This window comes from Nannobrachium achirus (assembly GCF_963921795.1).
Source record: "Nannobrachium achirus genome assembly, chromosome: 21".
Lineage (NCBI taxonomy): Eukaryota > Metazoa > Chordata > Actinopteri > Myctophiformes > Myctophidae > Nannobrachium > Nannobrachium achirus.
Window position 1 is genome coordinate 30,471,136 of NC_137828.1, and position 15,112 is coordinate 30,486,247.

At 44.4% G+C, this 15,112-nt stretch overlaps 1 protein-coding gene across 1 annotated transcript in view; it reads right to left on the reverse strand.

Moving 5' to 3' along the window:
• The window catches only part of pola1 (polymerase (DNA directed), alpha 1), a 121,245-nt gene that overhangs the window by 61,770 nt on the left and 44,363 nt on the right, over window positions 1–15,112 (reverse strand). Inside the window, exons 27-28 of the mRNA XM_080751720.1 lie at window positions 1,684–1,716; window positions 1,051–1,143 (exon numbers count right to left, since the gene is read on the reverse strand). Coding sequence (XP_080607846.1) covers window positions 1,051–1,143; window positions 1,684–1,716 — 126 coding nt within the window. The remainder of the gene's footprint in view (window positions 1–1,050; window positions 1,144–1,683; window positions 1,717–15,112) is intronic.

The window sequence follows — 15,112 nt, forward strand, 5'->3', positions numbered from 1 at the left end:
ACAATACAACAGGAAATGACACCATCTATAACGGAAGATCGTGGTTACAATGTTATTTTTCCGGAGGAAAAGAGACAAGACATTCCAACATCACATCCTTTGTTTACACCCGCGTTGGAAAAGGTGTGACCACTTTGGTCGCAAATGCACCTGAAATGTAATCTGTGCAACCTAAAAATATAGTTGGGAGCACTTGTGCGAATGCAAATTGCTGTGGTGCAGCCAAAATGGTACATGGAGTGAACCAAAACGAGCCCTCCCAGCCATCCAACGTTCCTTCCCCTCTGAGCTGCAGAAGCTTAAGATGCTAATGTAATAGCATGTAGAGTGTCGTTTTCTCATTGACACAAAGGACCGGGGCTGAGCAATGCGTCACTGTCATTCCAGCACTTCATGTGCAATCTCACTGCGTGTCAGAAAGTACATCGTTTCAAGTTGCTTTCTCTTGCTTTAGTTTTCATTGCGACCGCAGGGAGCAGTTAAGTGTGAAAACCTGCAGCAATTGTGTCACGCTGTAACTCTTGCCTGTAATGGTGTAACCTGTAACTCTTGCCTGTAATGCTGCTACTCGACTTTAGGGAGTGTTACTTGTATTAAATGCTTGCCAGAGGGTGAAGACTGAAGAGTAGCGTGTGTCTGTGTCTACTGTAAGCTGGCAACTGTAAATTAGCTTGTGTTGCACTGAATTATGTGACCGTTGCTCTCGGCCAAAGTATGGGAAGGCATTGTGCAATTTCTTTTGGCTTAAAAGGACAGCCAAATAAGAGAAGGACATGAAAAGGTCACGATTAGCGCAGCAACTGATATAGACCAGCTTGCTTCACAAGCTGGTAAAAAGACTAAAAATGAGACCCAATCCCTCCCCCTTTGGCACTCCACATCAAGGGTTACATTTCCCTGTGACATACTAGCGTTGTGTCCAGGGGGTGTACTTGTACATCAAGCTGCCTTGTGATGCAGAAACAGTTGATGGGGAACACACGACTTCGCTGTACTCTACACAAAACACAACAAAAACCACAGACAGAGCATAAATATATGCACACACACCTTGTTGCCGAGCTTGAAGACTTCCTCCAACACTCTGCTGTTGGTGTTGATCATGATGGAGTCGGTGTCACCGTAGATTACCTCCAGGTTCATCTGATTCAACACAGGACGTCAAACATTAGCGGGTAAAAGGAGAGACAGAACACCACCATCACCAATGTCAGAAAGAAATGGACCCATTTCCCCCCCAATTTAGTCAATGTGCTCCCTGTCACTGACATTCCTCTCCACAAGTGAACACTGACAATTGTGTCCTTTGAAGTGTCCAGGCAAGCCAGAGAACCCTGCTGTCCTGTTGGGCTCTTCTCGTTTGTGTTTTACCTCTATGCCACCCACTACAGTTGAAAAGTTGTCAAATTCCTACATCAACTGACATTTAAACAAGTTGTTAATTGAACTGATCAGTGCTGCAGTTGGTTTCCAAACGGTGTACTGAGGCACACTGGTGTGCAGTGAGAGAAGTCTAGGAATTTATTTTGACAACCACACATTACTGCAATATATACAAGAACTACAATTATGCATATTTTTTTTATTTTAGCTGTACAGTTTAATACAGAGAACCGTTGCATGCCTTGTGTGTTTGAAAACCACTTCCGTACCGTCTTGACAAATAGTTTTTCAATTACTCACCTTCTGAACCATGTCTTTGGTGTGCATCAGAATCTGTGGAGGAATGGAAATGGAAAATATGTGAATATGACCCTGCCAAGACCGACAGGACAAGTTACATATAGCAATGGGGTGGCAGTGGCTCCGGGGTAGAGTGGCCGGTAGAAACGGCCAGATGGGAACCGCAAGGTTCCCAGTTCAATCCTGGGCTCCCCCAAGTTAGTGTCAAAGTGTCATTGAGCAAGACTCTGAACCCCTAATTGCTCCCGATGTGCAGGTTGGTGCCTTGCATAGTTTCCTCCACCATGAATGTGTGTGAATGTAATGCACAATGTAAAGCGCTTTGGATAAAAGCACTAAACAAATATGTGACCATGTACAATGCTTTGGGACGCAAGAGGGCTGTGGTATTTTTCTTTCTTTCTCAATAAACACCCGCTCCCCATTGAATGTTCCTTACATAATCTAATTAACGTCTAAACATTTAACCACTTAAATCGTTGCTACTTAGTAAACTTGACCTTTCACTCTGTTCTTGGTCTGCTCTCTTTTACCTCTACACCAAACCTATTTGCTGAAAATATCCACTGCGAGGCGTTGAGAGCTTGTAGATCTGCTATTTTTGGCTTAAGTTCTCCTCAAATTAGGTATTTGAGGGTTCAAGTCTTTAATTGAAAAGAATTATCCTGTCACACAAGGATTTGGTGGCCCCCCCTGTAGTAACTCTGAGGAACCCCTAGGGGTCCCGGACCCCCGGTTGAAGACCCCTGCCTTAATGACTCCTAATGGCCTTTATGAACCAGAGGATAAGTGATGGACAACTAAAATAGTTATGTTCATGTGGTTGAGTGTGAGTGTGAGTGTGTGTGTGTGTGTGTGTGTGTGTGTGTGTGTGTGTGGTGTGAGAGAGACAACAGGTACTGGAGCAGAGGGATCCTAACAGGTGGGGGCCTGTGTGTGTGTGTGTGTGTGTGTGTGTGCGTGCGTGCGCGCGTGTAAGATATGGGGAGGGGGGTCAGGGTCGCTAATCCGGGGGGAGTCGGTGGGACAGAACGCGGTGTGACCTGTCACCAGCAATCTGCCCCTCAATCAACCACCGACGCATATTACACGCGGACGGACACGCGGTGCTCCGCGGGGACAAGGACGTGGCTATTTCAGAGAGTGTGAGGAGAAGGGTGGGGGGGAGGCGGAGGAGTAGGCTGGACACAGCGCGGGGGTGTTCCACTCCCTGAAACCGGAGCGGGACTTAAGCATGCTTTATGGGCTGCTACATACCACTGTCCTGCGAGTGGAGGGGGAGGTGGGCGCTCATTACAGAACAGCCTCTTCCATTAGGAACTACAGTCAAGGTCAAGGTCTCGCACACACACACACACACACACACACACCGTGTCATACGTACATACACACAGGCATCCACATCCAGGCACGCGCACACAAATCTAGGCCAAACTCGATCTCCATGAGCACTGAATGGTACTTTGCTAAACCTTTATGCAGACACAATGACTGCCCTGTCGGCACAGTAAAATCCAGAGCGTTTGTTCATTCAAATCTGTAATTCGACATTCTCGTCACGCTTTTCAAATTAAACTAACACGTGGCGGGATGTCACTGTACATTGCTAGTGTTTTGGAAGCGCAGAGAAGTGGAGGAGAGACGTTGCAAGAGACAGGCAAGATGAGAAGTTACCTGAAAGTTCTAGTGCAGTGGTTCTCAACCTTTTAAGGGCGGAACCCCCAAAATAATCATATTTGAATTGGGGACCCCCCACCCTGACGAGCACAGTTGAGGCATTACATTTTGTATAACACGGTTCTATTGTGAAAATAGCAGATCTACAACAACACCTTGCGTTGCGAGGCGTTGTGAGCGGTACACAGTAGCGGTACACAGTATCTCTGAAGTCACGTCATCAACATGGATCTGTCCCATTTCCCATATTCCCTCCTGATTGGCTACGATTGCCTTCTTAAGTTTCTGTATGCGACGTGACTGTCGCTTATCTCCCAATTAGGGATTTTTACTGGTATCAACTAGAATAGGAGGGTTAAAAAAGGTTATGTCTCTATCAGAAAGGACTTTGGACAGGTGGAAAACCTTAGTTAAACTTGTAGAGTGACTTATTACTTCACCTGAGTTACAACTTCTGATTGTTGTACTTGAATGTCGACATTAAATAATCTTGTTTATGGTTTCATTAGTGCGAGCGTGAAACAATTACAGCTGACGCCGCTGCTCAACGCACGTTGAAAGGCTAGGATAAAGATACCAAGGATTCATCAGTGATGTCACGGTTATGCGACATTGAAGTAGCACGGACGAATGCCATTATGCTCAAGGCTGGTTATTGCGACCATAGGTCGCATTTACTACCAAAACCTCCCTGTCTGTGAGTGAGTCCGTCACACTTTTGCCCTGCTCATATCTCCACAACCGTTGCCTCCATCCATGCCACATTTTGCACACACACTCCTTGACTGCCAAACTACAACCTCCAAGGACCCCCGGAGCCCCAGGGACCCCCAGGTCCCTGGGGGACCCCCAGATGTAAAAAATGATCAAATGTGCTCACACGTCACACGTCACACTTTTTCCCTGCTTATATCTCCGCACCCGTTGACCCGATCCATGCCACATTTTACACACACACTCCTTGCCTGCCAAACTACAACCTCCAAGGACCCCCGGAGCCCCAGGGACCCCCAGGTCCCTGGGGGACCCCCAGATGTAAAAAATGACCAAATGTGCAAAAATGACCAAATGACCACCCCAACGGGGCTGCTCACGGGGAATTCCCGGGGACCACCCACTCCTGGTGCTCCAGAACGGATGCAAAAGTGGTGGCGCCCCCAGTGGAGGACCCCCTGCCACTGCAGCGCACATAAAATGCCGTAACTCGGCCTAGGAGCGTCCGGGAGAGCCGGGGCCGGTACCTATTCGTCCGCCAAGGCAACGCGGAGACCCCACCCCTCATTTCTCACATGGCCCTATTCTAGCGCCACCTTCAGGCCGATTTTTAAAACACATTTTTGGACACTGCTCCTACAGTTTTTGCCCTAAAATCACGAATATCACTACACAGCATGTCTACACTCATGTCATCAACATGGATCAGGAAGATTTTGGAAAAACACATTTTTGCCCTATTTGTGGAGATAAGCCACCTACGGTCGCTTATCTCCCGATTAGGGAGTCTTACTGGTAAAGATAAAGATACCTAGGATTTTTCAGTGATGTCACTGTCATGTGATCACCTCAACTTTTCTCTGCTGTTTAAAATCCTGGTGGTGAAACAAGTTAATAGACTCAACATTGCCTGAGCATATTTGTACAATTCATAAACTTGGATTTCCCGGCCATCTTCTCGCGGACCGGCCATGAACCGGTGGTTTACCTCTGCCGTAGGTGACGAATGGAAGAAACAGGAACCCCTATTACATAAGTGTAAATTTGTTTCGTATTTCAACTAGGCCTGTTTCTCCAACTTCTTTACAGTAATTTTGACCAGGGGGAGACATTATAGAGACCAGGATTACTGCACGTTTTTGTGAGAGTACCTACCCTGGGAGATACGGGGAGAACATGCAAACTCCACAGAGCCGTCTCTCCCACTTCTGATCTTTTTATTCTTTAGAAAGCCTTCTATTCTGTCGTATAGCTGGAGGTGTATTGTTTAACAGTATCTAGTTCTGGCAGGTTTGGATGGTGGGTGAGTGCGCTGCAGGTCTATACCGAAAAAGTTCAAAGCCATTAAGGGCAATTTAGAAAGAGCAAAGATGACGGGGAAAGGAGACAAAAAGTACTGTATATAGGTGTGTCTTTATGGACCTTGATCTGTGGATCTCTAGATAGTTTTCCTGATTGCTTTGAAAACTTCAGCTCCATCAAGGGGCAATTTAGAAAGAGAAAATATGGTAGATAAATGACAAAAAGTACAGAGGTGGCCTTGGGGATAAATATTAGAAACTTGATTGTTAAAGCAATTTACAGGGTTGCAAGTACTCCTTCTATGGGTCCTATGGGTAACAGGTCAGGTGGGCATTAGGGACATATGGGCGCCTCAATGTAAAATTGGTTATTTTGTCCAAAATGTATAAAAGTATACATGATCATTACATGCTTAAACATTCGACAATTAAGTACTAATATTTCTACAATTGCTACAAAACCCTTATATCCGTCATTTTGGGGCACAAACAAGAAGTTGAAGGATACAATTAAGTCTGATAATGACATACCGTGCATGTTCAAATCATGTATACTTTCTTTTATCATGTAAACTTTGGACAAAACAGGCAGTTTTACATGGAGGTGTCCGAATGTTCCTAGTGCCCACCTGACCTGAACCCCTCCTATGCCATCATTCTCAGCTCCCTGATAATCCCATAAAAAAGTTGTATATATTTATTCAGACATAATTATTTGGATGAGATAAAAATAAATAAACGCTATCAAACTGTAATTGTCGCCCCTCCTGCAAAGTCTGAGGAGCCACTAGGAGTCGCGGACCATCTGGATACCCATGAATATACAATCACAATGGTTTTCACCATCGACCGTCGATAGCTACAGTATCAGTCACAGTCACTGGCAGGCACAACCCTAACAGGAAGTGAACAAGGGTGCCACTGCAGACTGAAAACTCACGTCTTAAGACTCAACGTCAGGACTCCTTATTTACTTAGTTGGATGCTGGTTACTAGAGGCTATGTTGTTCGCTGTTCAGATGTACTCTAGTTTGGTTACTTGTTCACACATGCTATGTACACACCATTTAAGTAGATGTTTCGCTTGTACAGATGCTAAGCATGTTATTTAGATAGCATGTGGTTTAGACAAATGCTACGTTTGACGTTTACCTGATATCCTAGTTACTTCGTTTGTAGCATTGTTTTTTCTAGACTGATATGCCTATGCATTTGTTGTATTGTTGTTGATGTACTGTCATATTATCTTGCTTATTATATTGATGTAAACCCTGCTTATTGTAAGTCGCTTTGGCGTCTGCTAAATGCCTAAACTGTTAAGTGTCGCACATGGCTTTCTCTGCACTCCATTTACATGATGGCTGCGCTTACCCTGTTGTTAGCCGACTAGGGTTCATGCCATTTACGCATTTTCTCATATAAGTCGCTCTGGAAGATTGTCTTCTAAACTGTACATTTCCCCATCACTCACAGCCTCTGGGAACTACAGCATGGTTCCTGTTAATTAACCCATTTAGTGCTCCAGACATGAACGGGTTAAATGTCCAGCATGCCTCTCGCAGGCTCCATACGCTGCCATTCTCTTATTTTGAAGGCCAGAAGGCCATTGCGTAAACACTTCCGGTTTGACGTCATGACGATCGGAAGCGATCGTCACCCCATGCCGTTGCTAAAATGGCCGATCGTTGCCTTTGTTATTACGTTATTGTAGCGAGAATCTAATGCCATCCTTGGCTTTAAAAGTGTTGTTTGGAGAAAATGGACATTAAAGATGAGATCCACCGTCGGCCTCCATGTTAAGGGATTACTATTTTGTGCACGTGGATCTGTGATGATGATGAATCGGCGAGTCCAATCGTGCCAGGACTTTCCAACGGACCTTAGGGTAAGGGTGCCGGCGTTACTCTATATACAGTATTTTACGCGAGTATACTCGGGATCGGCACTCTAAATACTAGAGTATTTTTCACGAGTATACTCGGGATCAGCGTTAAATGAGTTAAGAGTGTGTTGTTCTCAGCCTGCCTAAGCAAACATCCAAATCTCTATTATAAGCTGGGCGTGGTACTTTATCAAGCTTTGACATGAGTCACATACTGTATAAAAGCCAGGGGGAGGGGGGGGGGGGGGGGGGGGGGCAGAGAAAGAGAGAGAGGGAGGGTGGGCGGGTGGGTGGGAGAGACAGAAAAAAAAACAAGAGTTCAGAGAATGGACGGGAGAAGTGACGATGGGAAAAGACGCAGAGATGTGGGAAAGGTACGGAGATAGAGAGGCGAGATGGGGGAGGACGGGGAGGTGAGAATGCGTTGATATAATTGATGTGCAGACTCATTTAGACACATTTTCCATCCACTGTCAGTTGCGGCACGATGGACTGCTCTGAGGAATGACCCCGCGTGAAAGACAAGTCGTTTGACCATGACTCCGGAATGCATGCGTGTGCATGTGCACGTCTGTGAGAGAGACAAGGAGCGCTCTTCTTTAAACGCATGCCACCACCACACACTCTTAACAGACCTAACTAAACACAACTCCCCAGGGGGTGGGATAGAGTTTCTGTGTGTGTGTGTGTGTGTGTGTGTGTGTGTGTGTGTGTGTGTGTGTGTGTGTGTGTGTGTGTCTCTCTCTCTCCAACGAGTGCACAACTCACTGTACACGTTACCATCGCCAACACCTCCTGCAAACAACTGAACAAGCAGGACGCGAGTGCTCCAGTTACTTCAAGTTATGACAGCGCTTTTACACAGTGACAAGAGTCATTCTGTGCTTCCCATCAGAAACAGAGGAGAGAACTCTCATCCTTTAACTTAATTAACTAGTTTTAAATAATCAGCAGTGGTGCTTGGGTGATACCTTTAACCTGTGGAAGTATGATGTACAATGTACATACATAGTCACATGAATGATTCCTACTGTATGTTAGGGACGATGCACATCGAGTCACACGATAGCATCCTATGTAATGGAATTCATTTTTATTCATTATGTTCCAATGTTCAATGCCAAAAACAATTAAAATGTTAATCGTAACATAACATTGTAATTGTGACGACCCTAGTCTGTACATGAGTTGTGAATGTTATCGTGTCCTGGCCAGCTAATTGACCTGTGGCTCTGTCATTTCCCAGCTGTTGTTGTGCCATTTTGCGGGTCATAGTGATTTATGCGACATGTCGTCATGTCTCTCTTGTAGAGTTCTTTTTATTGTAATCCGCCGACCCGCGGGAGGAAGTCTTTGTTTTATTAGTGCCAGCTTGTCGGTTAAAACAAGGATTCGGGTCTTAATTGACCCGGCGCTTGGTTTAATGACTGACGCATACACACACACAGCGACAGACATGGTGCTGTACATAAGACAGATTGGATAAATGAGACAGTTGTTGAGAGGTCATCTCCCAGAGTCCTCCTTCATTCTTCCACTTTGACACCCCGCCCGCCTCCTCCTCCAACACACACACACACACACACACACACACACACACACACACACACACAAGTGTGCTGATGAGCAGATCAGAGGTGGAATGTTAAACCTCGGAGCAGCATGGAGGCCCTTGTAAAAAGAGCCGGGAGCCTCAGTGATGATTGTTTTGAAAAGCGCACGGCTGAGAAGCATTTTGTGGATGACAGTGGAAAGCCTGAAATAGTACCAGTAGAGGACCGCTGTCAAGACGCATGTAATGTTTGCACGTGCACTAGCCCAGCTGATATATCGGTTTGGACATCATTTTACTTTTTTTGGACAACATCGGTATCGTCGATTATGCAGCCGATTTTCACCTTTAAACATTTTCAGAACATTTAACTTAAAGCAGACTTTTAATGAAATTAAAATGATATTTTCTTCTCAAATTGATCAAGATCAGAATTATCAGAATTATTATCAGAATTATCAGTCAAAAGTCTCGGTGGTCTAGGACTCTCCAAAATCCCCAAAATCATCAGTCATAGCTGGGGCTCTAGTACACGTACACACCCACTTGAGAATGTGCTTGCACTTAGACCAAGGATATTCAACTAGATTAGGCAGGGGGCCGTAGGACACAACAAGGGCACAACATGGGTTTTGAGTGCAGTTCATTACAAGCCATCTCCCTCAATTTGTAGCTACCCATTGAGTGGACGGATGGTCCGTGAGAGAGTCTGTCTCTCTCTCTCTACTTTTTTAGTGGCACATAATCAGGAGTGCAATTCCTCCATTACATGCCATCTCCCTCACTTTGTAGCTACCTATTTTTGAGTTTGGAGTGGACTGCAATAACCTAATAGCATCATGATGCTCCATACAAACACGGAAACACTTTCATCATGCCAGCTTGGCTCCACTAATCTTCTCAAAGACCCTTCCATGCCACGATCTGGTGCACAGGACACATTGTGTCCAGTGCACCTGAACCTATTTTCTCAAATAGAAAATCAAAGCCTGTCCAGTATAAAGGTCTGGTAGAGATATCCTCTCAAACATCAAAATGCATAAATGCAGTATGAAGCAGTATGTCACCAAAACGAAAACATAATATCTATTATCGTCCTATAGGACCTATATAGCACATAACTGACATCATGTTGTGCTAATAATGGCCCCTTAATTATGGTTAATGGTTATGAAAAACGTTCAAAATGGAAATTGGTATATGGAACGAATGTGTTCCATATACCAAGGTTTATATCAGCAAAATGGTTCAGAAATGGTTGCTGCTTTAGCTCTATTCTATGAACACAGCTGAATCAAATATAAAACTGGAAACTGTCCTTTGCGTGTTTCTGTTGCAACTATGCAGATTTACTTAACTAATGTATTGGAAAACAATCATAGTCATATACTACTCTGGTTTATTGATTAACAGCCTTTAAGCCCCATTTTACTTTAATCATACAATGTCTCACAACTCGCATGGGTTGTGAACTTGTAGATCTGCTACTTTCACCTGTATTATCAGGATATCAGATACCAGGGTTGAAGTGCCATCATGCACTAGGGATGTGAAAAAAAAAATCGAAAATCGACTCATGCTCACCGCGACTCAAAAAGTATGAGTCGAAAAATCAAAAAAAGTTATTTTTTATTTTTATTTTTTTTATTATTATTATTTTTTTCAAAAGTTTTTCCCCCAAAAATGTTTTAATCGCTTGTTCGTTATAAGCGTCAATGTTTTCCAAATGTGAGAGGACCGGTGTGTGTGTGTGTGTGTTTGTGTGTGTCTGCGTCGGGGACAAGTGAATGTCTGTGTTGCATGCATGGATCGCAGATTCGCATGCATGCGGTGCTGGTCAGGTCCGCGGACTACTGGTTGAGAAACACTAGCTGGTCTGTTCGTGTGCCGCGTCATAGCAGTGCGCGCTGACTGGATGTGTTGTTTACCTCCTGCCTTTGCATGCATGCTTGACACGGAAGCTAGCTTATTTAATGGCAACGTCGCCTTGTGTGCAGTGATTTTGTCAAGATTGACAATAAAACACAACACAAAATAAATACACTACTCGACGTTAATGCGACACCCGTGGACACTGTCGGGGAGGGAGTGCGAGCCAGCGAGGCAGACCAAACAAAGCTCCACATTTGATACACTATTCTGGAGCGCTCCCACAACGGAACGGTTCCATGGACTGTGTCACTCCGCTTCTAGTCTATAGCAAACAGACTCCATGCTAACGCAAGGAAGAGCAATTGTTTATTATAATTATTATTAGGGCTTTGATGCAAGTTCTGGTGGGTGCTGCTGCAAGTTGTGTTGCTTAAAGTAATGCGCCGTTGTGGTCTCCTCTCAGCTGCAGCTTAGTATTAGTATAGCGGGGGAGAAAAAAAAAGTGAAAAAAGTCGATCGACGCGTCGATTTTCGGCCGCGATGCGTCGATTCGCAAATAATGCGTCGATTAACATCCCTATCATGCACATGGTTCTAACAGCCCATGTGGGCTTAAAGGACATCTAACAAAATAGATACTGCATGTACAGTTCTAGGCTACACATTATTGTTTCAGTCAGTGTATTGTTTATTGGCCTTTCAGTTTCTGCATTATCACATGTTATACAATTATTATACAGCAGAGTATATATACTGCATATTGAGCAATGAAATACACATTTCTCAAATATAATACAACCAATATACTTTCCATTCATTAGCTAATGAGTAGGGATGGGTATCGTCTGCGATACTTTTAATGGTATCGATCCATGACATCGATACTATCGAGTATCGGTTCACTTAAAAATGAACGATACCTCGTTTCGATACTTTTGAACAATAATAATAATAATAATAAAACTTCAACAGTATCAATAGCCTATCTGTAAAAGGTATGTGTATATTCTATTGTAGACAAACAATAGAATTAATTATACAATAGCAGCCATAACAGTAATAGTAGTCACATCAACTACTCTACTAGGCCTACTTGACATGAAAAAGGCTGAATAACTGGCTTAATAACCTATTTTGGTGTGTAAAATAGCCCATAGAAAAAGGCAAATAATAAATATCCCACAACCTTTATTAGAATCGCCCCAAAAAATTAGTGTGTGTGTGTGTGTTTCCATCTGTAACTCCACGTTCAGCAGTTGTTCAATTGTCTAAAAAACATAATACAAAAATCAATAACGCATGTACCTTGCCCAACATCAGCTTTATCACCTTCAGATGTGTCTCTACTTCTCATATAATGCCAAAATGTTTAATTTTTTTTGCGCCATATATTGCACAAGCCATAGTTGACCGACGACGCGATTCACGTCACAAATGGGCGTAAACAAACACTGCCTGCAAGCAGAGATGCAGAGATGGAGGAGATGGGGGGGGGGGGGGGGGTAGAGCCCTGCAAGCCCGACGGGACCCGACCAGGGCTCGGCCCGGCCTTTAGAAACTCACCAACGGGCCTAGGGCCGGGCCCGGGCTCAGAACCATGCTCGGAACATTTCGCGCTGTGAATTTCACACATGACGTCTCTGTGACTGTGTGCGCTTAGAATGGAGTGTGGTGTGTGTGAGTGAGTGCTGCCTGCCTGCCTCCCATAGCCTTCTAGGCTAATAGCCTTCTAGGCTATGGGCTCTATCCGTATCTATAGCAACACGGCTCAGATTGGTCGTGACATGAGTACATTAGCCAATGGAGAGCCGCAACGAGCCGAGGGCGACGGCTTTTCTTCTCACACACTCACACAAGTCTACTCTGCGACTCTGCGTGTACATACACAGCGAGACTAGAACATTAGGAGCACTACTGTAGTTTCACCCATTTCACCGTCATTTCTCAAATAAATCGCCCTGTAATGATTCCCCGACCTCCCGAGTCCCGTATCAGTTACGGGATGCGTGCGTGCGTCTTTACTCTTTAGTACTGGACGATACTCTGTATTTTACGAGATGGCGAAACCACGGGCGGCAAGCCGACAATAATATCAATATCTAATTGCAGTGAAGATATACAGTAACATAACAAACGGTGGGTGGAGGAAGATTTCTTGCGTTGTGATGTGTGTGTAATTACTTGCTGTGCTGTTGTGTTGTGTTGACTTCTTTCTTTTAATCAGAGCGCAAGACGAGCACAGCTATAGTATAGAGGGCTGTACATACGTCTCTCAGTCTCCGTCCTCTCCGACCATAGTTTTCGTCGGAAAGTTTCGACTTTCTGACGTGCGTGCAGCTTTCCGAACTCAAATTATGAGTAATCCTTTTCAGAAGTTGCAAGAGATGTCATTTTGTAGTTGAACTGGACCTTTCCAACGCAAATTTCGGTGGTCTGTGACAGTATGGACTCCCCTTGAGAGTGCAGCTGCAGCGCACAGCAGTGAAAGCCACGCACACAAATAATTAATTAATAATAAGGCGACGGGCTTCGGGCCGGGCTCGGCCTTTAAATAGCGGCACCAAACGGGCCACGGGCCGGGCCTGAAGTCCACGTGCTTTTTTTCTATCTTATTATAACCCACCCAGCCAAAACAGAGCAGGCCACCCTGTACCTGAGGGGTTTGTATTTCTGAAACTATTGTATATATCTTACAGACTCAACATTTTACACCATTTTGCATTTTGGAACAAACTGCATATTTAATGTTGAGCTATCCTACATTTGTATTGCTTAGCTGCCCTCTGGACTGTATCCATCTCTTGAGTACAGGGGACTTTTACATAAGGGGCCAGGCCCCCGCAGGGGCTTTTTTCTAGTAATAATAATAAATAAAAAGTATCGAAAATGGTATCGAAAAGGGTATCATATCGATTCCCAAGTATCAAAAAAGGTATCGTATCGATTCAAAGGTGAACGATACCCATCCCTACTAATGAGCCAAAAGTTCTGATTGCATGCAGACATATTTTGACATGTAATCATGTTCATACTCCCCTTGTTGGTGAGTACTGTAGGCTAACTTATACAATGTAGTGGTTGTGTAGTTATTATATATGTTGTTCTGTGGTATTAAGAGCTTGTGTATCATATGTGCCTCGACCCAATGCGACGGTAGAGTATCTGCACGCTGGTTGTGGTGGGCCAGTCTGGGCTAAGATGCCAGGAATGTATGTCCCAGTCTGTCCATGCTTTCTTGTTTAGAACCTAGCCTAGCTACATCACACTAGTGATGGTCAACCACTTGGCTTTGATGCCATCTTAGAATAGACGTCGACCTATTTGACACTGCAGACACATAGTTGCCTTCTTTGATGCATTAACGTTGTGTCAACGAGGATCAGTTGGGTCACAGACACACAGCCCTCCACTCTGCAGTGCTCTAAACTGAAGTGACTGGAATCTCATTTCTCTCCAAAAGCCCTTGAATATGACGGAATATGATTAAGGATTAAGCCCTTTGCACACAGGCGCGTTTATCGGTACGGATAAAACGGACAATTTCACTTTTAAAAAAGAAAACAATGATTCTCTACGACCTCATGCACACCGGATCCGAATTGGCCGTGCGACGAGTGGCTGCGGCCGTGCGTCTTTTTCTCGATCGAACCCAGTTCGATTCGTGCGTCTTGTCGCATGCGGTAAAAAACTCATCACTCCTTTTATGACTCCTTTTGGGATCCGCAGCGCCGATTCCGCACAGCCTTGCACACCAAATCCAATGCGTTTTATTCATGCAGCAAACGAAAAAAACGCAACTGTCCTGTGTGCAAAGGGCTTTACTGTGATTAGGGTAAGCTCACATTTCATGCATGCGGCCTGCGGGCCGCAGTTGAATACCCATGGTTTAGACAAACCACATAATAAAGAGACTGTCCTGTGCCAACATGTCCAACATGAAACATAAATAATAACATGAACCCCTTTTGTCAGTATCATTGTTTCACATGTACGCTCACACATGCACACCTACATATACATTGGAGCCATTACTAAAAGATCACACACACACACACAGAGAGAGAGAGGCAGATGCCATAGCTGTGTTCTCATGGCTGTTGTATGGAGGGTCAATCTATTGTAAAGCCCTGCCTGATTTAATATAACCGGCCAAGGACGCACACCCACCCACCCACCCACCCACCCACACACACACACACCCCTAAAATAACTACGGTTATGACAGGCAGCAGTGCTTCTGTGTAATCAATTACAGGCACAGTACTTGAACAGACAGAAAGGACACTACCAAACCACCGTTTAAAAAAAGAGGCAACAGAATCATTACTCCCTGCCTTGAAATGTATTGTAAAAGAACTGACACGTGCACCGATTCAAGAGTCAGTTTATAAAACTAAAAATAAATAAATACAACTGTTAAGAAAGATAACC